This window comes from Oncorhynchus gorbuscha, linkage group LG01 (genome assembly GCF_021184085.1).
Source record: "Oncorhynchus gorbuscha isolate QuinsamMale2020 ecotype Even-year linkage group LG01, OgorEven_v1.0, whole genome shotgun sequence".
Taxonomy (NCBI): Eukaryota; Metazoa; Chordata; class Actinopteri; order Salmoniformes; family Salmonidae; genus Oncorhynchus; species Oncorhynchus gorbuscha.
This window is the reverse complement of record NC_060173.1, coordinates 35,681,742-35,707,757: the sequence shown is the minus strand read 5'-3', so window position 1 is coordinate 35,707,757 and position 26,016 is coordinate 35,681,742. Positions and strand designations below refer to the sequence as shown.

General features: G+C 41.7%; 1 protein-coding gene across 3 annotated transcripts in view; it reads right to left on the bottom strand.

Moving 5' to 3' along the window:
- LOC124036603 (solute carrier organic anion transporter family member 3A1-like) overlaps window positions 1-24,284 on the bottom strand; it is a 68,608-nt gene extending 44,324 nt beyond the window's left edge. For 2 of the 3 annotated variants that reach the window (XM_046351385.1, XM_046351396.1), the window contains exons 1-2: window positions 23,623-24,284; window positions 15,376-15,835 (exon numbers count right to left, since the gene is read on the bottom strand). In XM_046351385.1, the coding sequence (XP_046207341.1) occupies window positions 15,376-15,835; window positions 23,623-23,766 (604 nt within the window). In that variant the 5' untranslated portion in view covers window positions 23,767-24,284. Of the gene's footprint in view, window positions 1-14,473; window positions 15,303-15,375; window positions 15,836-23,622 lie in introns of those variants that run through there. The other variant, XM_046351404.1, reaches the window with a different exon arrangement.
- Window positions 24,285-26,016: the final 1,732 nt, after the last annotated feature.

Here is a 26,016-nt window from a genome sequence, read left to right as displayed (position 1 = left end):
ATCAGCAGACAGCATTGATAAATGCTATCATTAAGTTTAAATAACAACAGGAGATTATAATGGAGTTATCCGCCCACTATAATTTTATTACGACTCTTAATAATGGCAATCACTTATCAATCAGTGTGGTACAGGTTGCCATTTACCAGACTGCATGCTCTTTTGGGTACAAGGTCTCCCGCATCTAATTGCATTAAACACATTATGTGATTTCTTTCCATGATTAGATTTTCCAATGCATATGTAGCTGTATTTCACTGCACTATCCAGACATGCTAGCTTGTAGTTGAGCAGTTAGATCCAATTAACACGGCTCAGTAAGGCCTCTGTACTCTGACAAATGGTGTATAGCTACTATAGCGGTGCCTCTGAAGCATCCAGGGAGTTACGCTGCCAAGCAAGTGATACCAGGCCTGCTGTCAGGCAAGTGGAGGGGCAGGTCCACACAACACAATGATGAAGAGAACTTCTCTGCTGCCTTAATGAATCCATGTTGTTTATGGTGTTGCTAGGGCACATTCAGCTTGGAGTTTATCACAGAGATGGAAAAACCCATTTAGAATCTAATCCTTCAAGATGACATTACAGTGCTGAGTTTAAGTAGCTTATAAACACACCTTGCTGAAGCCACTGTTTGGAGTCAGAACATTTTTGCAGAATGTTGACGGGTCTCTCGAAGGATATATGTCACTGCAACAACTACAGAAGAATCCTTGCAGAACCAAAGCTGAAGTGTCCATCCTGCCCTGCCTTTCTAAAGTCTTCGACAGCCAAGTGAACAAACAGATCACCGACCATTTCGAATCCCACCGTTCCTTCTCCGCTATGCAATCAAGATTCCGAGCTGGTCACGGGTGCACCTCAGACATGCTCAAGGTCCTAAACGATATCATAACCGCCATCGATAAAAGACAGTACTGTGCAGCCGTCTTCATCGACCTGGCTTTCGACTCTGTCAATCTCCGTATTCTTATTGGCAGACTCAACAGCCTTGGTTTCTCCAATGACTGCCTCGCCGGGTTCACTAACTACTTTAAAGATAGAGTTCAGTGTGTCAAATCGGAGGGCCTGTTGTCTGGACCTCTGACAGTCTCTATGGAGGTGCCACAGGGTTCAATTCTCGGGCCAACTCTTTTCTCTGTAAATATCAATGATGTCGCTCTTGCTGCGGGTGATTCTTTGACCCACCTCTACTCAGACGACACCATCCTGTATACCTGTACACATCTGGCCCTTCTTTGGACACTTTGTTAACAAACCTCCAAACGAGCTTCAACGCCATACAACACTCTTTCTGTGGCCTTCAACTGCTCTTAAACTGCTCTTAAATGCTAGTAAAACTAAATGCATGCTCTTCAACTGATCGCTGCCCGCACCCACCCGCATTACTATTCTGGATGGTTCTGAATATGTGAACAACTATAAATACCTAGGTGTCTGGCTAGACTGTAAACTCTCCTTCCAGACTCACATTAAGCAGCTCTAATCCAAAGTTAAAACTAGAATAGGCTTCCTATTTCGCAAAACAAAGCCTCCGTCACTCATGCTGCCAAACATACCCTCGAAAAACTGACTATCCTACCGATCCTACCGATCTAAATTGTAATTACTTCGCCACTATTTGCCTATTTATTGCCTTACCTCCTTACTTCATTTTCACACACTGTATACAGATTTTTCTATTGTGTTACTGACTGTACATTTGTTTATCCCATGTGTAACTACATGTTGTTTTTGTCGTACTGCTTTGCTTTATCTTGGCCAGGTCGCAGTTGTAAATGAGAACTTGTTCTCAACTGACCTACCTAGTTAAATAAAGGTGAAATCAAAATAATTAAAAAACAGAGCTAATGTAGGTTGATGTATGGTAAAATGTGGTTGATGTTGATATTGTAAATACGGTACTATACTATATAGATCAATTACTATATAAAAGTGAAATTATCTTGTGAAGTGACTTGTGAAGTGACTTCATAAGAAATGCACCGATATTACATTTTTCTCCGATACCGATATCCGATATATTCCTTGCCAAAACACCCCGATACGATAACCGATATTTACAATTTTAGCGGCCTTTTCAACATTCTAGTACAGTTAAATTGTTAACACACACACATGGACGCAGCGGTCTAAGGCACTGCATCTCAGTGCAAGAGGTGTCACTACAGTCACTGGTTCGAATTCAGGCTGTATCACATCAGGCTGTGATTGGGAGTCCCATAGGGCTGTGCACAATTGGCCCAGTGTTGTCCAGGTTTGGCTGGGGTAGGCCGTCATTGTAAATAAGAATTTGTTCTTAACTGACTTGCCTAGTTAAATAAAGGTTACACACACACACACACAGACCAAAAAAATATTTTGTTAGTATTTACGTTGGTCCGCATTACCAGTAAAACATAATCAAAATCAATTTCTTTCACTTAATTGCTGTGCTGTTTCATTGTTCATTTGTTCGGTTGTTTCATCCTCAACCAGGATTTCTATAGAACACCGTTTGGGTCTTGGCATGTTAAAAAAGATACACGTCAAATAACACTTTTGACGTGTCACATAAACTTGTTGACCAATCAGGACCTGAATATGATTGCACGTCACATAATAATGTAACGCGTTCATTAATTCTGTACGTATTTATTACACAATCACTTGTATTTCATATGTCACAACGATTCATCGATACATATGCTATGATGCTGGTAAAATTGTCTCGCGCACCTACAGTGCTGGTCATAAAAAAAGCTAGTTAGCTCATGGATGCAAACAATGTTCTTCCCAAAAAACATAGCAAAACGACATAACATTTTAGTAGCTATAGTTATCTAGCTGACTATATAGTTAGGTGTCATCATCTTAAATAACCCTAATTTATACGTCAGTTCTTATTTGATTAATTGGGTGGCAGGTAGCCTAGTGGTTAGGGTTTTGGACTTCTAACCAAAAGGTTGCAAGATCAAATCCCCAAGCTGGCAAGGTAAAAATATGTTAACCCACTGTTCCTAGGCCATCATTTAAAATAAGAATTTGTTCTTAACTGACTTGCCTAGTTGAACAAATGTAAAATCAAATAAAAAAAATGTACGGTGGTTGGACCCATCTATTTGACGCTAGCCACAATAAGGATTATCAACAATAGTGGACTTTGCGGTTAGCCTTCAAAATAAAAGATTGTCTTTGACAGTGATGCAAATGCATACAAATAGTATAATTATGACATATTTTAATAGATCATGCTAAACGAGGTTGGAATGATATATAAAATCAACAAAAGACAATCAATTGTTAATTTGACAAAAATCTGTTGAAATCACACTGGATGTATTATACTTTACAGAAGAATTGGGGGCATACTTATTTCACTGTACAGCCTTAACTATGGATTGTGGCTCAATGACATGGGGTATCAGTCTACACAGAGAACATTAGCATCGTAGCTCTTATTGCGGGACTCTGAAACAACGGTGAATTGAGCCACATTTATTGTCAACCTATGTTTATTGAACACTATTCCAGAGGAAAAACAATACAGTGAGGATATTTTAGAGTCTGATAACTCTGAGGAGGACGTTGGGAAAAATATATATTGGGTATTGAGTAAACTGTTACCCCATTTCATTGATCCCCAATCCTTAGGTAAAACTGTACAATGCGATATGAATGTCAATACACACAATAGGCTGACTGGGGAGGTGATTTCACACAGTCACGCGATAAGAGCTACAGTGCTAATATTTGCGTAAACTCTTCACAGTTGTGTTCTGTGGGTGTCACCGAGTAGACTAATACCTCATTTCATTGCTTCACATTCCAACCTTGTTTAACATCATCTAGTCTAAATACGGCATGATTCCACCAATTGTAATCTTCTGCATCACTTTCAAATAGGTACTTTTATTTTGAAGGCAAATTCCACTATTGTCTCTAATCCTTATTGTGGCTAGCTTCACAACACATAACCCGCTCAAGTCGAGCCACACTTGCCAGATGAAGCTAGCTGGCTGCTTATAATGTTAGCTTTGGGCAACAGGGTTAGCTGGCCAGCTATTTATTTTCATGAACTGAAGTTCAATTTCAATAGGCGAACAACAACTGGCTACCTAGCTAATACTTACTCACAATGACTCCTAAATCATTGCTAAAACTATCGGCCTATATCGAATCTTCCATTCCTCTCAAACATTTTAGAGAAGGCTGTTGCGCAGTAACTTACTTCCTTCCTGAAGACAAACAATGTATATGAAATGCTTCAGTCTGGTTTTAGACCCCATCATAGCACTGAGACGGCACTTGTGAAGGTGGTAAATGACATTTTAATGGCATCGGACCGAGGCTCTACATCTGTCCTCGTGCTCCTAGACCTTAGTGCTGCTTTTGATACCATCGATCACCACATTCTTTTGGAGAGATTGGAAACCCAAATTGGTCTACACGGATATGTTCTGGCCTGGTTTAGATCTTATCTGTCGGAAAGATATCAGTTTGTCTCTGTGAATGGTTTGTCCTCTGACAAATCAACTGTAAATTTCGGTGTTCCTCAAGGTTCCGTTTTAGGACCACTATGGTTTTCACTATATATTTTACCTCTTGGGGATATAATTCGAAAACATAATGTTAACTTTCACTGCTATGCGGATGACACACAGCTGTACATTTCAATGAAACATGGTGAAGCCCCAAAATTGCCCTCGCTAGAAGCATGTGTTTCAGACATAAGGAAGTGGATGGCTGCAAACTTTCTACTATTAAACTCGGACAAACCAGAGATGCTTGTTCTAGGTCCCAAGAAACAAAGAGATCTTCTGTTGAATCTGACAATTAATCTTAATGGTTGTACAGTCGTCTCAAATAAAACTGTGAAGGACCTCGGCGTTACTCTGGACCCTGATCTCTCTTTTGAAGAACATATCAAGACCATTTCGAGGACAGCTTTTTTCCATCTACGTAATATTGCAAAAATCTGAAACTTTTTGTCCAAAAATGATGCAGAAAAATGAATCCACGCTTTTGTCACTTCTAGGTTAGACTACTGCAATGCTCTACTTTCCGGCTACCCGGATAAAGCACTAAATAAACTTCAGTTAGTGCTAAATACGGCTGCTAGAATCCTGACTAGAACAAAAAATTTGATCATATTACTCCAGTGCTAGCCTCTCTACACTGGCTTCCTGTCAAAGCAAGGGCTGAATTCAAGGTTTTACTGCTAACCTACAAAGCATTACATGGGCTCACTCCTACCTATCTCTCTGATTTGGTCCTGCCGTACATACCTACACGTACGCTACGGTCACAAGACGCAGGCCTCCTAATTGTCCCTAGAATTTCTAAGCAAACAGCTGGAGGCAGGGCTTTCTCCTATAGAGCTCCATTTTTATGGAACGGTCTGCCTACCCATGTCAGAGACGCAAACTCGGTCTCAACCTTTAAGTCTTTACTGAAGACTCATCTCTTCAGTGGGTCATATGATTGAGTGTAGTCTGGCCCAGGAGTGGGAAGGTGAACGGAAAGGCTCTGGAGCAACGAACCGCCCTTGCTGTCTCTGCCTGGCCGGTTCCCCTCTTTCCACTGGGATTCTCTGCCTCTAACCCTATCACAGGGGCTGAGTCACTGGCTTACTGGGGCTCTCTCATGCCGTCCCTGGAGGGGGTGCTTCACCTGAGTGGGTTGATTCACTGTTGTGGTCATCCTGTCTGGGTTGGCGCCCCCCCCTTGGGTTGTGCCGTGGCGGAGATCTTTGTGGGCTATACTCAGCCTTGTCTCAGGATGGTAAGTTGGTGGTTGAAGATATCCCTCTAGTGGTGTGGGGGCTGTGCTTTGGCAAAGTGGGTGGGGTTATATCCTTCCTGTTTGGCCCTGTCCGGGGGTGTCCTCGGATGGGGCCACAGTGTCTCCCGACCCCTCCTGTCTCAGCCTCCAGTATTTATGCTGCAGTAGTTTGTGTCGGGGGGCTAGGGTCAGTTTGTTATATCTGGAGTACTTCTCCTGTCCTATTTGGTGTCCTGTGTGAATCTAAGTGTGCATTCTCTAATTCTCTCCTTCTTTCTTTCTCTCTCGGAGGACCTGAGCCCTAGGACCATGCTCCTGGACTACCTGACATGATGACTCCTTGCTGTCCCCAGTCCACCTGGCCATGCTGCTGCTCCAGTTTCAACTGACCTGAGCCCTAGGACCATGCCCCAGGACTACCTGACATGATGACTCCTTGCTGTCCCCAGTCCACCTGGCCATGCTGCTGCTCCAGTTTCAACTGTTCTGCCTTACTATTATTCGACCATGCTGGTCATTTATGAACATTTGAACATCTTGGCCATGTTCTGTTATAATCTCCACCCGGCACAGCCAGAAGAGGACTGGCCACCCCACATATGCTCTCTCTAATTCTTTCTTTCTTTCTCTCTCTCTCTCGGAGGACCTGCGCCCTAGGACCGTGCCCCAGAACTACCTGACATGATGACTCCTTGCTGTCCCCAGTCCACCTGACTGTGCTGCTGCTCCAGTTTCAACTGTTCTGCCTTATTATTATTCGACCATGCTGGTCATTTATGAACATTTGAACATCTTGGCCATGTTCTGTTATAATCTCCACCCGGCACAGCCAGAAGAGGACTGGCCACCTCACATAGCCTGGTTCCTCTCTAGGTTTCTTCCTAGGTTTTGGCCTTTCTAGGGAGTTTTTCCTAGCCAGCGTGCTTCTACACCTGCATTGCTTGCTGTTTGGGGTTTTAGGCTGGGTTTCTGTACAGCACTTTCAGATATCAGCTGATGTACGAAAGGCTATATAAATAAATTTGATTTGATTTTGATTTTCTAAGAATAGTGAAAATGACTGCAGTTTCTACTGGTCATTGTTTTCAGGCTGGTTGTATTGATGCAAGCTAGGTACCAAGCTAAATCTAGCTAGCTACCCCAGAATTTGCAGTTGAACAAATAATGCTTTATTACCAATGCGGTATTGTAAACACATCTTCATGGCCAGTGTTTGCTTGTTTGCAGACTTTTTTGTACAGCTTTGACACTGCTACTGATAGGAGTGGTGGCGGTTCGTTTGCACGTACAAATTCAGATCACACAACATTCTATAATAGAAAAGTGTTATTTGACGTGTCAAATTAAAAGCTTATTTAATGCGAAAGCCAACATTACCGACGACAGAGAACGGTTGATTGTCAAGGGCGATGAATTCCATTATCTTGGTGTTAATGGATTTCGTCTTTGAGTTGTCTCGCTGAAATTTACTCTTTCAAATGACTGCTCGGCTTGAATGTTCGATCCACACAGCAGACATTGTGGGCTAGGTTAGGAATGCTGTGTTGCAGGTGTAGCACCACATGTTACGTAGCGGCATTATGTCATGTACCTACGTTATATAAGTATGCACATCAGCTTTGACATCGTTTTTTCACATCGGCATTAAACTAGACATTGGGTTGATAAAAATGTTGGCATTTTTAGCTTTCGGCCGAATCCGATATGTTCACCGATATATTGTGCATGTTAAATAAAACAAAAACCTCTCTTGTCTTCATAATGATCATCATACAGTATGTAAGCATGTTCTTTTTTCTCTTTGGGCATGTCTTGAAGTGACTTATCACAGGACTTTTTGAAGTAAAGGTCTTGAGTTTTAGTTTAAGAAACTGTAATGTAAGGGGCTACTGTGGGAGTGTCTGCCAGTGAGCACAGGCAAATTGCTTTAGGCTGCAAAACTGTTCAGGTAAGAATCGCATATTTGTGCCTTTTCAAAGGAGTGGGCACTTGTCTTGTCTCTGGCCATAATAAAACAAGAAGGACCTTTGTGCGTTCCCCCTCAGTAGCTAGTCTGCCATGTATAGTTTGGATTGACTTTATGACAGATCCCAGGGTGTGTGTGTGTGTGTGTGTGTGTGTGTGTGTGTGTGTGTGTGTGTGTGTGTGTGTGTGTGTGTGTGTGTGTGTGTGTGTGTGTGTGTGTGTGTGTGTGTTTGTGCGTGCGTGCGTGTGTGTGCGTGTGTGTGTGTGTGCGCGCGTGTGTGTGTGTGTGCGCGCATGCAACCTGTGCCTGCTCAGCTTTGTGTTGGCCAAGGAGAGACTGGAGTACTTTATACGCTGGAACATACAGAGCATTCTTCCCTTCTCCTGCTCCGCTCTGCTGGGACCTCAGACTGTTGCCGTCGGTACATGAAGCCTCAAAGTTTAAAACCAGAGTGCTGATAAATGGAATTGCATTTCAAAAGGCCACATCTCTGATAGACGCTTCTGTTCAAATCTTTTTTCACTCTTCCTATCTTTATCAATGACAATGCAGGAAGCACTAATTTAAAATAGAAAAGATCTAGGCCTGATCATTCTATTATGGCCTCTCCCCACATCTAGGAAAACATTTCTGAAACCTGTGAAGTTAATATGACATCAAATTAGCTGATGCAGAGCAGTACTAACAATTTTCCAATCATCAAACAATGATCTGTTACAGACCCCAGATTCTAGAAATACAGCCTTTTACACTGGTGGCAAAAAGCACATCAATAATTGAGCCGATCATAACCACTTAATACATTGACACTGAATAAACAGATGTGATCATTTCAGTCTGCAGATAGGTCCTCTCATGTTACAGGAGACTACCCAGGCTTGAAAAAGTCTTAAAAGCAGTGAGAGTTGGATGGGTAGTGTTAAGGCCTAATGGTGTTTGGAGGGAGCATTATTGCTGAACAACTGTATATGTATGTGCTGTATGGTTTTGCAACATCAGGCCCTGTGGGAAGAGCCATAATTAAAACTATATGGTGAAAGAGCAGTGGGAATGGAGGGAGATCGTGTTGACTAACTCTAATCATATTTGCTCCCTTCGGCCCAATTGAGTGCCTACGTCTAGACATGGAAAACAAGATAATCTCGTAAAACACAGTGTTTATCCGCAGCACCACTTTTAACATCAAGTCGTGATGGAAGCAATTTCACCCCTACCTAGACTAATCCTTTCAACCCTTAGTATTGCATTTGAGGAAAATAGTACAATGTTCAGCGCTCAACATGATTGGATCCACAAGTTCAACAGTGACAGATCCCAAAACTGAAAGTAAAAACAACTGGATCAGCAGTGGTCAGACTCTAACCTTAAAGCAGGCCTACTTCTCCTGAAAAGTCAGGCAGTTTGAGAAACACTCTGTAAGTGCTGCTATTTAAAAAAAATGCCAACATCGTTTCAATCCGTTTTATCTGCCGATTAGTACTATAAGTCCCGCCTGGCAGGGAGAGACAGCCCGTCCTTCTGCCCAGGCCAGCCCTGTCTCCGAGTCAGTAGGAGCTGTTTTTCACATGTGGTATGCATGTGCAGTCAGGCTGCTCAGACGCACCTCAGGGCTAGCTGGTTGGCATTCCTGCCTCACTCTGTAATTATGGCTTCACTCCTACAGACCACTGCTCTCTCTGCTCCTCTCTTCTCCACAGCCCACTCTCACATTTTCACAGGTCTTCCACTGATGTCATACTGCCATTACCTGAACAGTTTATACCACTGGCTAATTAAAATAATATGCTATGCATGAGGCTATAGGCGGCATCTGCCATCATCTTCAACAACAAAAGCTTGCGATGATGGTCATTTAGAAATGAACATATCACAGCAGAACATAAATCTGAGCAGAGACTTCTACCAACGGTGTGATAGTAGTATTATATTAGTCTAATCACCACAGTCTCACCTCAAACCCTGGGTCTCACTGCATTATACAATGAGCTGCAGATTAATATTCATGCCTCCTGACACATTGATGTACAGTATGAACCTGGTTGTGTCAGAGTGAGAACACAGAGATACATTTCACAAGCAGTGTTCAAATAGCCCATACGTCTTCATCACCCATCACAAGGATCATATTGTATACTGTAGTTCTGCTCTCTATTTCTGCAGGAGTCCCATTGTCACTCATTGCTCTCTGACTGCCTATAGGCCAACTACCACTTCTTCCTCCTCTGTCAACCGCTTATGCCTTTTAAATGCACCGCACTGGTCCATCCATTCTATGGACAGTATGTGAGGCTGTTATTTCAGGTTATCCTTACAAGCAGTAATGCATAGTAGTGAAATACAAAGAGTCAAATCTCCCATAGCGAGCATGTAGTGGAATTATTCAGGCCGGGCAGACGAAAAACAGACAGACCCCTTACGGCAGGGTAGCATAGTGGGGTGGCAGGGTAGCATAGTGGGGTGGCAGGGTAGCATAGTGGGGTGGCAGGGTAGCATAGTGGTTAGAGCATTGAACTAGTAACCGGAAGTGTTGGAAGTTCAAACCCCTGAGCTGACAAGGTACAAATCGGTCGTTCTGCCCCTGAACAGGCATGTTAACCCACTGTTCCTAGGCCGTCATTGAGAATAAGAATTTGTTCTTAACTGACTTGGCTAGTTAAATAAAGGTTAAAAAAAAAAAATACGGAAAAACCACATTAAGTGTTCCAAAAACACTTTTGTACTGATTCCATGTGAAATGTCATGTGAAATCATGTGATTTCTCTGTAAGGGACAGACTGACGGCAGACTAGGAAGGTAAAGGGTAATCACTATGCTGACAGTGTCTGTTTTAGTCATTAAACATACAGAATCAATTAGGCTACCATAACACCAGCTACTAACCTTCATATCATGGGCCTTTGGGACGTACTAAGCTCATATAAAACAACATATTCAACCTCCCTAGGCATGTCCAGTACAGTACATTTTTCATTAGTAATGTATCTATGGTTGTGTTTGGCCTGCATTGATCAAAAATAATATATTTCTGTATGTGAAAATATAGAAGCATCTATTTCAGCTTTTTGAGAAATAGATGCCAGGCAGTGGAAGTCAATACTGTCATGCTGAATCAGGACTGTCTTGCAAAAATATTTTGCAGAGGAAAAATATTGCAAAACTAAACTAAAATATTGCAAAACACAACTTAAGTACAACTTTATCTGATTATTGTCACAATGTGAGGTCCCCCTGCATAATATGTTTCATGAATAATCATACAATACATTCATAGCCACGGGAGGATGTTGGAGGGGTGAAGCAAATTGTTTTTTTTGGGGAGGGCTATATATGCCCGCGGTACAGACAGCTATATCAGGCCGCTAATACAGGAATAGTAAAGGCTCAGTGCACTTCTTTTGTGGGAAAAGATGTTTCTCTCAAAAATACATAAATATTCAGATTTTTCATGGTGGTGCTACAGCAAATCAATCTTACAGAGATTCAGATAATCTCATCCATTCATGCTGTTACCAGCACATGACATGCCAGCAGAATGGGGATTAGGATGATCAGCTGAGCACATGCTCCCAACTCAATGCCACATTGTTCTCTGATGCTCACCTCTTGTTTCCCTCCAACTCTCCTTGCAGCTTATGAGGAGAACCGCACCAAATCTCCCTCTATGCCTACCAAACTTTAATCAGTCCACTTCCTACTGTACAGTGCTAACAAGGCACTGCAGTTGTGTCTTACGTCAAAGCTGTTCTGTGCTTGTTTGCTTCTGTCACTTCTAAACAAAGCAAAGCACATTGTGAAAAATAGCTAGGACTAAGAATGAAAGTTGGGGAGGTACAATTGAAGTCGGAAGTTTACATACACTTAGGTTGGAGTCATTAAAACTCATTTTTAAACCACTCCACAAATGTCTTGTTAACAAACTATAGTTTTGGCAAGTAGGTTAGGACATCTACTTTGTGCATGACACAAGTAATTTTTCCAACAATTGTTTACAGACAGATTATTTCACTTATAATTCACTGTATCACAATTCCAGTGGGTCAGAAGTTTACATACACTAAGTTGACTGTGCATTTAAACAGCTTGGACAATTCCAGAAAATTATGGCTTTAGAAGCTTCTAATAGGCTAATTGACATCATTTGAGTCAATTGGAGGTGTACCTGTGGATGTATTTCAAGGCCTACCTTCAAACTCAGTGCCTCTTTGCTTGACATCATGGGAAAATCTAAAGAAATCAGCCAAGACCTCAGAAAAATAATTTTAAACCTGATTAAAAAGTCTGGTTCATCCTTGGGAACTATTTCCAAACGCCTGAAGGTACCATGTTCATCTGTACAAATAATAGTACACAAGAATAAACACCATGGGACAACACAACCGTCATACAGCTCAGGAAGGAGATGCGTTCTGTCTCCTAGAGATGAATGTACTTTGGTGCGAAAAGTGCAAATCAATCCCAGAACAACATCAAAGGACCTTGTGAAGATGCTGGAGGAAACAGGTAGAAAAGTATCTATATCCACAGTAAAACGAGTCCTATATCGACATAACCTGAAAGGCCACTCAGCAAGGAAGAAGCCACTGCTCCAAAACAGCCATAAAAAAAGCCAGACTACGGTTTGCAACTGCACATGGGCACAAAGATCGTACTTTTTGGAGAAAAGAACACCATCCCAACCGTGAAGCACAGGGGTGGCAGCATCATGTGGGGGTGCTTTGATGCAGACAGGACTGGTGCACTTCACAAAATAGATTGCATCATGAGAAGGAAAATTATGTGGATATAGTGAAGCAACATCTCAAGGTGTATGTAAACTTCCGACTTCAACTGTATATGCTGTTGGCCTGAGACCATACAAGACACTGAAGGCCTTTGGTTTGAGTTTGACCGACACATCAGTGTTACACTAACAAATGTCTTCCATATTACTAATGTTGTAAATATATCAGGAAGGACCTTGTCTCCCAATCAGCCATTCTCACATTCTGTGGTGCTGCTTAGATATCAAACAAGGCCATGCATGTAGCAGCTGATTGATCAAGCCACGTCTCCTCTATCCCATCGAAGGCTAATGTGCATCCATGGACACCACGTTACGGCCAACCTTTATCAAACTAGGAAACCTGGCTGCTTTAATCTGGATTTGTGGCTTTATCTACCAATATAACAATGTTCTCTCTCTCATCAGCAAAAAATAAAGAAGAAAGAGCACATGTCGCACGGAAATGTCCAATTATCCCTCAACGATATCTCTTTGTAACCTTGACAACTCTAGGTCTTTAAAGCGAGTTGCAATCATAGACATGATTTTTGCTTCATCTCGACTTGTGAGATGACTGTGAATTATCTCTACAGGTGGTCTTCCTCTGGCAGCAGATTTTAACCAGCAGCCAGCATCTAGCCTAAAGGCTGCGATGTCATGTAACATGCCCTGTGTACGCCCTTCAGTCAATCAGAATAAATATTTAACAAAGTTAGGGCGTGTAAACACAGCGACACAGTCATGACAAGCACACGCCAATGCCTCTTCCAACTTGTAAAGATTTTACATGGGCCCTCAGATCCTCAAAAAGTTCTACAGCTGCACTATCAAGAGCATTTTGACCTTCTGCGTCACGGCTTGGTATGGCAACTACTCAGCATCTGACCATAAGACTCTACAGCGGGTTGTGCGCACGTCCCAGTACATCACTGGGGCAAAGTTTCCTGCCATCCAGGACCACTATACCAGGCGGTGTCAGAAGAAGGCCCTACAGATTGTCAAAGACTCCAGCCACCCAAGTCATAGACTGTTTTCACTGCTATCGCACGGCAAGCGGTACCGGAGCTTAAAGTCTGGTACTAAAAGGCTTCTGAACAGCTTCTCCCTCCAAGCCATAAGACTGATAAACATTTAACCCCCTTTTTTTTGCACTGACATTCACACACACACACACACACACACACACACACACACACACACACACACACACACACACACACACACACACACACACACACACACACACACACACACACACACACACACACACACACACACACACACACACACGTATATTGACGCCATACACACACACTCACAGATAGACACACTTTTAAACGCTGCTGCTACTCTGTTTATTATCTATCCTAATTGCCAAGTCACTTTTATCCCTACCTACATGTACATAATACCTCAATTACCTCAACTACCTCATACCCCTTCACATTGACTCGGTACCGGTACACCTTGTATATAGCCTCATTATTGTTTTTTATTGTGTTACTATTTCCTTTTTTGTTGTATTTTTATTTTTTTACTATTTAAGTCTGCAATAATGTAAAAGGGCTCGTAAGTAAGCATTTCACAGTAAATTCTACACCTGTTGTATACGACGCATATGACAAATACAATATTGATTTGATTTAATTGTGGTTATACAAGTGGGGCTCATGACACACATATACTGAATGCTCAATGCTCAACATTAGGGTGTTGTCAATACAATGGCCTTTACAATCAGCAGAGCAAATACGTCAGAGCCACACAACCCTTAATTTTGAGAAGTTTGTTGGGATGACTGACCACAGTATATCTTACCAAACATCAGTGAAATATATTCAAAGATGCAGTAAGGCACTGCAAAGAGACAGTATCCTCAGGGTACATTCGCAAACAATCATCTGCTATTTAAGGTTAGCTCAGAAAGTGCTTTGAATACACTGTTAAACCTTGAAACGCTAAGTCAGCAGTTGGTCAAATACCTGTGTGAGAGCGCAAGCCAGCTGAGTGGAGACATTTTGTACTTTTATGCTTCTGTTTCATCCCAGGCATCTGCACTTGACTGTGACTCCAGCACAAATGTAATGGAGATAATAAACCCTTCACAGATCTGCTCACCTGGCAGTCACATGGGCCAGATTGTGCTTGGGGACAAAAGAAAGACTGAGCACAACACAGAGAATACATTCATGCTGTATTGACTCAAAGGCAGGGCTGTGTACACACTGCACCTTCCGGCAGTGATCAGAAGACAAACACAACCACTGTTTGTCCTCCCACCATACAGATGGGACAATTTGGGTAGTCTTATGAACCCATTGGCATTGGAACAAATAGATTGTGAAATGCTAGTGTGATAACAATCTCCTTCTCTTAAATATTATTTTAATATAAAATAGCTATATGGCATTTAGCAGACACTTCTATCCAAAGAAACTTACAGTTATGGAATCAAACACACTATCCTGGCGTTGCAAGAGCCATGCTCTACCAGCTGAGCTACAGAGGAGCACACTCAAATACAGAAAAAAATAGAATATATTGCAGTGAAATGTCCAATTATCCCTCAAAGATGTCTCTGTCACCTTGACAAAGATCTCATTGTGTCATTGTGATCCTCCATTTCTATTTAACTGTAAGGTTAAACTGTAAGGTTAAACTGTAAAGTTAAATAGAAATGGAGGCTCACAATGATACAATGAGATTCTTCCCTCCTGGACCTTTATTAAATCTCAATGGTCCACCTTTTCTGTTTTATTTCCTCATTAAAATGACATGTGTGAAGTGGTCTCAGTGTGTAGAAAATCTGGTTTATAGTGTATTAACATATCCTGTAGTATAGCAACGTATTCCCATAGTGTATTAATGCATCTAACTAACTTACCTATATACAGAGAGGAGTCTTTCCTCTTCACATGGTCATCTATGTAGGACACACCCAGGGGCTGAACTGGGGTGGCTCCAATCCCCAGCAGCATCTGGGCCCCAATCAGCAGCAGGTACATCATGTTGGTGTTTGCCTTGTTGGAACACAACTCCTCTATATATTGCCCACCATTCCTGGTACTGTTGGCACACCCATTCCTGCCCACCTCAGTCCTCCATGTCTGCCCTGGCTTGTGCTCGTATTGTTTGGTTAGAAACTCTGGCAGTGCTGACAGAAGAGCTCCTAGCGCCATGACGATACCCCCACAGCCAATCAACCTTGGTCGGTTTGCTTTGGCCCCGAAGTAGCTGACGAATAGGATAAGAGCTAGATTGCCAATCTCAAAGCTGCTGGCGATCACACCCACATCGGCACTTTGGAGGTTGAATCGTCGCTCCAGGGTGGTCAGGACACTCACCTGAGAAAGCAACAGCAGAGGAAATATGTTGCTCATAAACGGCAATCATAACTAACTTCCCATAACTGATTAACTTCGTAAATGACATGGTATCATCATTACGATGCTAAAATATTACCAGGCTTAAAGCCTAATTGTTTTCTCACTAGCTGAGAAGTATGTAATTGAGAGGGAAATGGGGGAAAACACATAGCTTACAAATAGCAATTAAATAAATACGGCATGGATCATTGTTATTGTTTTACCACAAGAATCACTTGCAACATTTGATGCAGTTCAATGAATGGCCTTTGGTATACTGAATCACATCTCAGATAGGTGCAGTATTTTACAATTACCATTGAAAACCAAGTAACCAAGACTGTAGGCCTAAACATTGAGAAAAAATGATTTGTCCGAAAATTAAGGTTATTTAAGTGACATATAATTTTGGTTATTACAGAACAAACAACTATATACAGTGGGGCAAAAAAGTATTTAGTCAGCCACCAATTGTGCAAGTTCTCCCACTTAAAAAGATGAGAGAGGCCTGTAATTTTCATCATAGGTACACTTCAACTATGACAGACAAAATGAGAAAAAAAATCCAGAAAATCACATTGTATGATTTTTAATGAATTTATTTGCAAATTATGGTGGAAAATAAGTATTTGGTCAATAACAAAAGTTTATCTCAATACTTTGTTATATACCCTTTGTCGGCAATGACAGAGGTCAAACGTTTTCTGTAAGTCTTCACAAGGTTTTCACACACTGTTGCTGGTATTTTGGCCCATTCCTCCATGCAGATCACCTCTAGAGTAGTGATGTTTTGGGGCTGTTGCTGGGAGACACGGACTTTCAGCTCCCTCCAAAGATTTTCTATGGGGTTGAGATCTGGAGACTGGCTAGGCCACTCCAGGACCTTGAAATGCTTCTTACGAAGCCACTCCTTCGTTGCCCGGGCGGTGTGTTTGGGATCATTGTCATGCTGAAAGACCCAGCCACGTTTCATCTTCAATGCCCTTGCTGATGGAAGGAGGTTTTCACTCAAAATCTCACGATACATGGCCCCATTCATTCTTTCCTTTACACGGATCAGTCGTCCTGGTCCCTTTGCAGAAAAACAGCCCCAAAGCATGATGTTTCCACCACCATGCTTCACAGTAGGTATGGTGTTCTTTGGATGCAACTCAGCATTCTTTGTCCTCCAAACACGACAAGTTGAGTTTTTACCAAAAAGTTATATTTAGGTTTCATCTGACCATATGACATTCTCCCAATCTTCTTCTGGATTATCCAAATGCTCTCTTGCAAACTTCAGACGGGCCTGGACATGTACTGGCTTAAGCAGGGGGACACGTCTGGCACTGCAGGATTTGAGTCCCTGGCGGCGTAGTGTGTTACTGATGGTAGGCTTTGTTACTCTGGTCCCAGCTCTCTGCAGGTCATTCACTAGGTCCCCCCATGTGGTTTTGGGATTTTTGCTCACCGTTCTTGTGATCATTTTGACCCCATGGGGTGAGATCTTGCGTGGAGCCCCAGATCGAGAGAGATTATCAGTGGTCTTGTATGTTTTCCATTTCCTAATAAATACTCCCACAGTTGATTTCTTCAAACCAAGCTGCTTACCTATTGAATTTTGTTTCTGTTGTCCTTTGACAGCTCTTTGGTCTTGGCCATAGTGGAGTTTGTAGTGTGATTGTTTGAGGTTGTGGACAGGTGTATTTTATACTGATAACAAGTTCAAATAGGTGCCATTAATACAGGTAACGAGTGAAGGACAGAGGAGCCTCTTAAAGAAGAAGTTACAGGTCTGTGAGAGCTAGAAATCTTGCTTGTTTGTAGGTGACCAAATACTTATTTTCCACCATAATTTGCAAATAAATTCATAAAAAATCCTACAATGTGATTTTCTGGATTTTTTTTCTCATTTTGTCTGTCATAGTTGAAGTGTACCTATGATGAAAATTACAGGCCTCTCTCATCTTTTTAAGTGGGAGAACTTGCACAATTGGTGGCTGACTAAATACTTTTTTGCCCCACTGTATAAGACAAATGACATGTTTCTATAGTAAACATCTATGAAAGATGTGATTTTCCCAAATGAAATACAAAATAATCACATAAAACTCTAGATATTGGAATTATAAGGATTAACATGCCAAGGGGTTCCCAAACTTCAGGTACCTGTACATGAAAATGAGAAGAAATGTGATATTGTTTGCACGGTGGAATTGTGAATTAAGTTGCATGCAAGAGGTTTTAGAGAAATATGACATGGCTATGAAAATACCATGTTATTGAGGTTGTGCCCTTTTAAATAATCCCTTTCCTTTGGATATACTGACTCACATTGAGACCTCTTTCAGATGTTTCTCATTGTGCTCTGAGTAAAATCCTCTCTCTGCCAAGATGGAGCCCTGTTTTTGATTAGCTGGGCACTGCATCACTTACTCGCATGACTTTATGGAAAGTGCATCCTCCCCAAACGCTCTCTCTCTCTCTCTGAGTTAATGGAGCAGCATTTAACGCAAGTAAAAGATAAGAGCATAACACTGTCTCTGGATGGAAGTTGGGGCAGCAGGGGATTTTGCCTCCCCTCTGCCATTGTTGGTAGAATACATGGAAGTCAGACATCATGGAATGCATTTCAGTTCATCAGATAGGATCCTAACTAAGTATAACGATCCTAACTACGTATAATGATTCAATTGATCTCCATTTAATTTACATTTTTTTCATGTGATATGTACCCCATCACAGACTTACCAAACACCATTTGTAACAGCTATGAAGGCAAGTTTTTGTAAGACACTGATTTCCATGATGAACACATCTTGAATGTTAAAGACCAACTTCACAGAGGCTCAGGAGGACTATATATAGTTTGATAGCAATGACCTTGGTAAATCTGGCCAGTCTTCTGTTTTTGGTACACCGGTTGTCTCCTAGATGGTGATACGGAACACCCACAACTAATAGGGAAGAAAGATTCTTAAAGAACATAAGACCAACCACCCACACCTTTTTATCAACACTGTACAGGCTACAATGATGCAAAAAGGAACACCAAGGCCAGACTGAAACAGAAATGCATGGGATACACACAAACGCTCTACCATAAAGAATTTGGAAAATTACCCAAAAGCCCCGTTTCCATTGGCCATTTGAAGTCAACCTGGGTTGGCCAGGCCTTTGTGGGCAATCTCAAATTGGGTTTCCACTACCTCCAGAAATTAAAAATGTTGTCATGTTGCTATGTAGCCGTGACTGTCCAGATGTTGAATCATTTTTATTCACCCTCACCATGCTGTAACTAACATTACCCCATATTCCACTTCCAGCCAGACTCAGAGCCATGTAGTTAGCAAAAAAATGTTTAGCTTGCTATGGCCTTGGGCTTTAGCTAGCTAACTAACCAAGCAAACCAGATGACAGCTTTGATATGATGTAGCTAGCTAGCTAGCTTTCACGACCTGGCCAGTTAAAATTCCTACTAGCTAATGTTAGCTAGCTAGCTAGCTTTTTCTGATTTGCTAGCTAATGTTAGGTAACTAGCATTCGAGGGCTGAATGTTCTCATAAAAGTTTATTGTGCAGTACAAAAATGAATGAAGGAGCCAGCTATGGTGGTAATTTGTGCCATGTATGACTCAGTACTGCTTGTCCATGTGCTAGGTAACAGCAACAAGCCCAGACGAGCTAGCTAAAGGTGGTGTCAGTATCCAGCTATGATCAGCTGGTGGTTTCATAGTAACGGCGTCACCAACCTGAAATCTAATCGAGCTGGCATTTGTTGTGAAAAAGGTCTGCGATGGTCCCAGTTTCCCCTGAATGGGCTCTAATTTGAGAATTCTATTTGAGCCAGCCCTAATTCCAAGTGCTAGTGGAAATGGGGCTTTGCTCTGCAGGAAGTACAATAGGCTGCCCCTTCTCAAAGGAGTGGATCCTCAGATGTTTTAAATTAAATTGGTGAGTATTGTCTAGAGAGTTCATAAGAAATTATGTGGGTTTGCAATGTCTGGGAACCAACTGCTGAGCCATAGCCCACCTGTCATATTTTCACAACGATTTTCAAACTATTTTCGGATGTTTCCCAAAATGTCCTTGAAAGGGCATGGTCCTCTTTCATTCCCACAGTGATGTCCAACAGGCTAACATGCTAAATTAAGCTCCTCTTAAGAGCCATGGGGAAAAGAAAATAACAGCTAACTTAGAGAAGGATGCCATTGCCAGTAGGAAAAATGATCTTCTCTGTGACTTTACAAAGTGATTACTTTAAATGACAGGTGTGACTGAGAAATAACTATACTAATTCAACTACCTACACTTTGATTAAATTTGAACACGACCACAGGTTGGGCTTCTGAGTGGTGCAGCAGTCTAAGGCTCTGCATCTTAGCGCTAGAGGCGTCACTACAGACCCTAGTTCAATACCAGGCTGTATCACAACTGGCTGTAATTGGGAGTCCCATTGGGTGGCGCACAATTGGCTCAGCATTGTCCAAGTTAGGGTTTGGCCGGGGTAAGCCGTCATTGTAAATCTGAATTTGTTCTTAACTGACTCGCCTAGTTAAATAAATATATATATATATTTTTAAGTGTTATAAATCAATGTAGTGATGTCAGTCATCCTATGTACAAGGCCTATCAGCAGACACCAGCACAGACTCCCGAACCTCCACTTCACCACCACACCACAGCAGAGAAATGGCAGCCAGGCCAAGCAGACCATATCATGTCATCTCTTGCCCAGACTATACTCGGGCACTAGTGGGCCTGACAGCAGTGAGTTTAGAAGAGCACCCGTCCCCCAAATTCCATGTGTTGTATATGCACTCTGCCATCAAAGCATTTTACTAAAATATACTGCATTTCTCGACTCAATAATTGAAAAAATATATTTCTAGTTAGTTCTATGTTATCTAAAAAGGCTGTATACATTGCATATAGATGAGTAACTCTAGCTACAGAAATTTAGTTAAGATACACCTGGAATCTTGAACTCAAAAGTAAACAGTTAGTCAGGAAGGTTTGTTGTAATTTATTGCAGCATGGTTACAATGCAAACTTGTCTGGCTGTGTTTTCATGGACAATGTGACCATTTAGACTCAACATTACCTCACCTGTCCAGAATGAGAAGATCCAAGCCCCACACCCTTTTTTAACAAGCGGATGAGGCTTGTGTAAGCACAGTTTATGACATAACTACAGCCCTTTGCTAACTAAAACTGTTGAAGTGCGTCTCAGGTTCCTATGCTGTCTAGACGCCCTTTCAAAAGGGCAATTCAGTGTCTGCCAGAAGCCTTTACAGAATCCTGTCTAATTCCAAAATATTAGGTTTTGGCAAGTTGCAAGATTGGAAAGGGCGAGGTAGTAACACCAAACTTTAACTATAGCTTAATCTGAACACATTAAAGTCTCAAACTTAGTGTAGAATTAATATAATCAACTACTAATGTTGGGTTTGAAAATCAAATATATGCAGGGGAAATTATAAAGTACATAGACAGTTCAGCCTGTTTTGCAATACGTAGATGGAGCACGTAACAGCAAACAAATTCACCACTGTCAGTCATCACCACAACATTCAACGTGGGCTGAAACCACAGAGTCTGTTGAATTTCCGAGAACTAAAAACGTAAGGTAGGTTTACACACCATTTCCAGATCATTCTCAAAATGAAACTAGGGAAGCTGAGAGTCAACCACAACCCCATAGTGTTGAGAGTGATTGTCTATGCAGGTATGTGCACTGACTGTTTACCCAGAGACTATGTTGCCTGGGAAAAAGTCAATTGTAAGCTGCTAATGTAGAGCAAGAGTATAGGCCATGACCCATGACTTCCAGGCTGGCTCCCTGGCTACCAGCACACACTTTAAGTTGCTTCACCCTATCATGTATACAACAATAGCTCTGACACAGGAGGACCTCAAATAAATACATGACATTGTCATCAGCTTGTCCCTGTAGCTGTTGCCTGGTTTCCAGCCCATGCAAATAGAGCAGGTGCCATGTGAAAGAGACTACCTGTGCTGACAGCGATAGAGCATGGCTGAAGGCCTGTTAATGCGCTTCCCTCTCAGATCCATAATTTGCTAATCTTTACTCACCAGTATAAAGTGTACCCGTATTAGTTAAATGTGGTTTAACCTTCTTTAGAATAACCTCCTGGAAAGTGTAGTTGAAAATATTTACCTAGTCAAAGTGAGACAGGGCTTTAAATGGTAGTTATACTGTAGGTGTAAACATTCTAGCTAAGCTAAGCTATAAGTGCCTATGTATAAAAGCCATCAGAGTCCCCTGCAGCCACTGCTGCAGATGAGACATCTTCCCGTTTCAACTACATTCAATTCAATGAGACATAACTAGACCAATTATCACACAGAGGAATCCTGATAGACTCATTCCTTCCACTGTGACCGGCGAGTCTGTACATAGCAGAGAGACACATCACAGAAAAATGTGTGCAATGTTCCATCCAAGTCAGAGAGAAAAGGTTGGAGACTACTGGTTGTAGGCCCAATTTGATGATAATGTTACTTGGTTCACAAGCAAGTAGTGTTAGAAAGTTAGTCCATCTAAATAGATTTTTTTTAAACCATGTTATAACAAGATGTTATAAAAATAGAATAAAATAGATTGAAAAAAACGAAGTACCAAGTACTTTAGAAAACATTCCTCTCAATAATTTGGGGTCATTAAACTTCATATCAAAGGCAGGAAGTGGTGAATTCTTGTTAATTGTACATTTGACTCAACAATCCAAGTCCACTCCTTACAGGGGAAATTCTGACTGGATACCAACATGCCTCATCCACATAGGCTACACTGTTCCCATGGTCAGGAGGAGGCTTTTGGTTCAGTGGCACAGAATAGATAACACGTTCCACTCCAAATAAGGTCAAAGCATTTCAGTTTACATCTTTGATTTCCCTGGGAAGTGGCACTAGCCCACCATACCACTTTGTGACTTAAAATGCCCTACTATAAACATCACCAAAACATCAACTGAATTTGAGAAGGGAGCATAGAAAATATTTCTGTAAGGAGGACCTATTAGGACTAAAACGATTTAAACGGTTCAAAAGAGTAGGCCTATAGCATATCAGAAGCATCAGGTGTGAACTTGAGATAAAAGAGTTGAATAGGCTTGTCTGCTCTTCTTAAACAAGATAGCATTGCTTTCAAGCCTGGCACTCTGATAATACAGGTAGGGGCCTATAATTTCACTTATCCAGCTACACCAATAGATTGTGTTATTGAAGCATATTACATGTATATTACAGCTATATGGCCCATTTGCCACATAAACTAACAAATCACTTGTAAATGGTTGTCCTCTACGGAATCAGTGTTATTTTGGGTACTTGGATTATTTAGGTGCGGCATTAGGAGAACAAACCATCATTAGCAGGTTTGTTTTGACAGAGGGAAAATAGGCTATGTTAGCTGTGGACATATGGACAAGGTTAAACTCCTCAACCAGACGAAAATTTGTTTCGAATTGAATATTGAGTCCACATGTTGGTTAGCCTGGCATGGGCTCTGGCTACTGCGTATTTAAAACACCGGTGTATGTCAAGCCTGCTTTAAACCGGGTAAAATGTATCTCATTATGTCATAGCTGTTGCCCGTTTCATGACAGATAGCCTACTTTGCTTACATGCTTAGTACTGGCGCGGAGTTATAGCTAAGATAAAATGGCCCAAAGTATTAGAATTCATATGAAACCTGAGTCTGGACAGATGTTCTCACGAGAGACATCACAGACGTAATGACGCCGCTTAAACTGTTTCACTCACCAGGTAGGCTCCAACAGTGCCCTGTGCCAACATCAGGGCACATTCCGATATCAAAAATATCTTGATGTTTGAGAAGCATGATGACTTTTTACGGGTACCCTCTCCAGTGCTCCTGTCCGAGCCCCTCTGTTTTTTCACCTGCATCCTTTGGAGCCGCTACTTTGTATTACAGCGAGAAAATAAATCCAGAGGGTAACCGGCCCCTGTGTAGGCTACATTCAGCACGTGTCTGACGCACGGTCTCTGTCTATTTTCTCGTTCAACCTATGCTTTACATCGGACTAACTATTACAGTAAATATAAAGCCAGACTCCAAAGGGCTGCCCCTCCGCAAGCTCTAAACATTGCCACTTCGTCGAATAAGACACATGAACTCCACGACGATTTTCTCATATGCACACGAGAATGAGAAACGGCAGGTTTTCTCTCAAATAGCATTTTTTCAGAATCTTGACGTTCGTTCCCGAATGTTAAGCATAACAATGCGTAGATTCCAAAAACAATCGATAAGAATCTTGCCACGCAGTCGCTGCTCCACCTTTACTTGGCATGGCCTTTGGTCATGTAGCCTGTTATACAGTATTTAAGCATGCACTCACTCCCTCCACCACAACTTGTGTAGCCTATGTTCCGACTCTGCGCCTCATCCAACCACTGACAGCCCTACAGTGGCAATGTGTAGCATGCACCAAATTCTGGGTTGCAACATGGTCTCAGAGCATTTAGTATTATTCCGTATGTAAATCCGAGATACTTTGGTTAGTATTCTTTGTTACGTGTCGTATGGTATGTATTCATTTGTGGATGTCCATCACCCATTTTTTATGATATGTTACGAATTACAATTCGTATTAAGTTATGTTACGAATTGAAAAACGTATGATATATTACGAATTCTGGCTAAATGTTAGCTAGATCGCTAACATTAGCTAGGGTTACATTTAGGAGTTAGGTTACAGGGTTAAGGTTAGGGCTAAGGGAAGTGTTAGCTTAAAGGGTAGTTAGGGTAAGGCAACGGGTTAGCTAAAAGGGTTAGGGGAAGGGTTAGCTAACATGCTAAGTAGTTGCAAAGTAGCTAAAAAGTAGTACGTTGTTGAAAAGTCCTTGATGAGATTCAAACTCACAACCTTTGGGTTGTTAGACGTTTGCATTATATGCCTACACACCCGCCCAACCACCCTCTTTTAATTTTGCCTTAAGTAACCACCTGTCTTATCTAACCATACTAAACATAACATATCATACTAAATGGAGTGGCTCAGATTTACTTACAGACTCTCTCTCTCTCTTACTCTCTCTCTCTCTCTCTCTCTCTCTCTCTCTCTCTCTCTCTCTCTCTCTCTCTCTCTCTCTCTCTCTCTCTCTCGATTTCACTTTAAGGGGCTTTATTGGTATGGGAGGCACATGTTTACATTGCCAAAGCAAGTGAAATAGATAATAACCAAAAGTGAAATAAGCAATAAAAAATTAACAGTAACAATCACACTCACAAAAGTTCCAAAAGAAAAAAGACATTTCAAATGTCATATTATGTCTTTATGCAGTGTTGTAATGATGTAGAAATAGTTCAAGTACAGAAGCCAAAATAATAAAATAAAAAATAGGTTATGTATATATGTTTTTAATTTAACAAGGCAAGTCAGTAAAGTACACATAGGAACAGTGGTTTAACTGTCTTGTTCAGGGGTAGAATGACATATTTTTACCCTCTCTCTCTCTCCCTCTCTCCCTCTCACTGGTGGAAATCTGTCCTTTGCTCCGATGAGTCCAAATTTGAGATTTTTTGCTCCAAACACCATGTCTTTGTGAGACGCAGAGTAGGTGAACGGAGAAGCTCCGCATGTGTGGTTCCCACCGTGAAGCATGGAGGAGGAGGTGTGGGGGTGCTTTGCTGGTAACACTGTCGGTCATTTATTTAGAATTCAAGGCACATTTAACCAGCATGGCTACCACAGCATTCTGCAGCGATATGCCTTCCCATCTGGTTTGCTCTTAATGGGACTATCATTTATTTTTCAACAGGCTAATGACCTAAAACACACCTTCAGGCAGTGTAAGGGCTATTTGACCAAGGTGAGTGATAGAGTGCTGCATCAGATGACCTGGCCTCCACAATCACCCAGCCTCAACCCAATTGAGATGGTTTGGGATGAGTTGGACCGCAGAGTGAAGGAAAAGCAGCCAACAAGTGCTCAGCATGTGTGGGAACTCCTTCGAGACTATTGGAAAAGCAAATCTCGGACCAAAAGGCTCCTTAACAGCTTCTACCCTCAAGCCATAAGACTGCTGAATTACTAAACTAATCAAATGGCCACCCGTACTATTTAAATGGCCACCCATACTTTGTTTTTTAACTGCTTCTACTCGCTGTTTATTATCTATGCGTAGTCACTT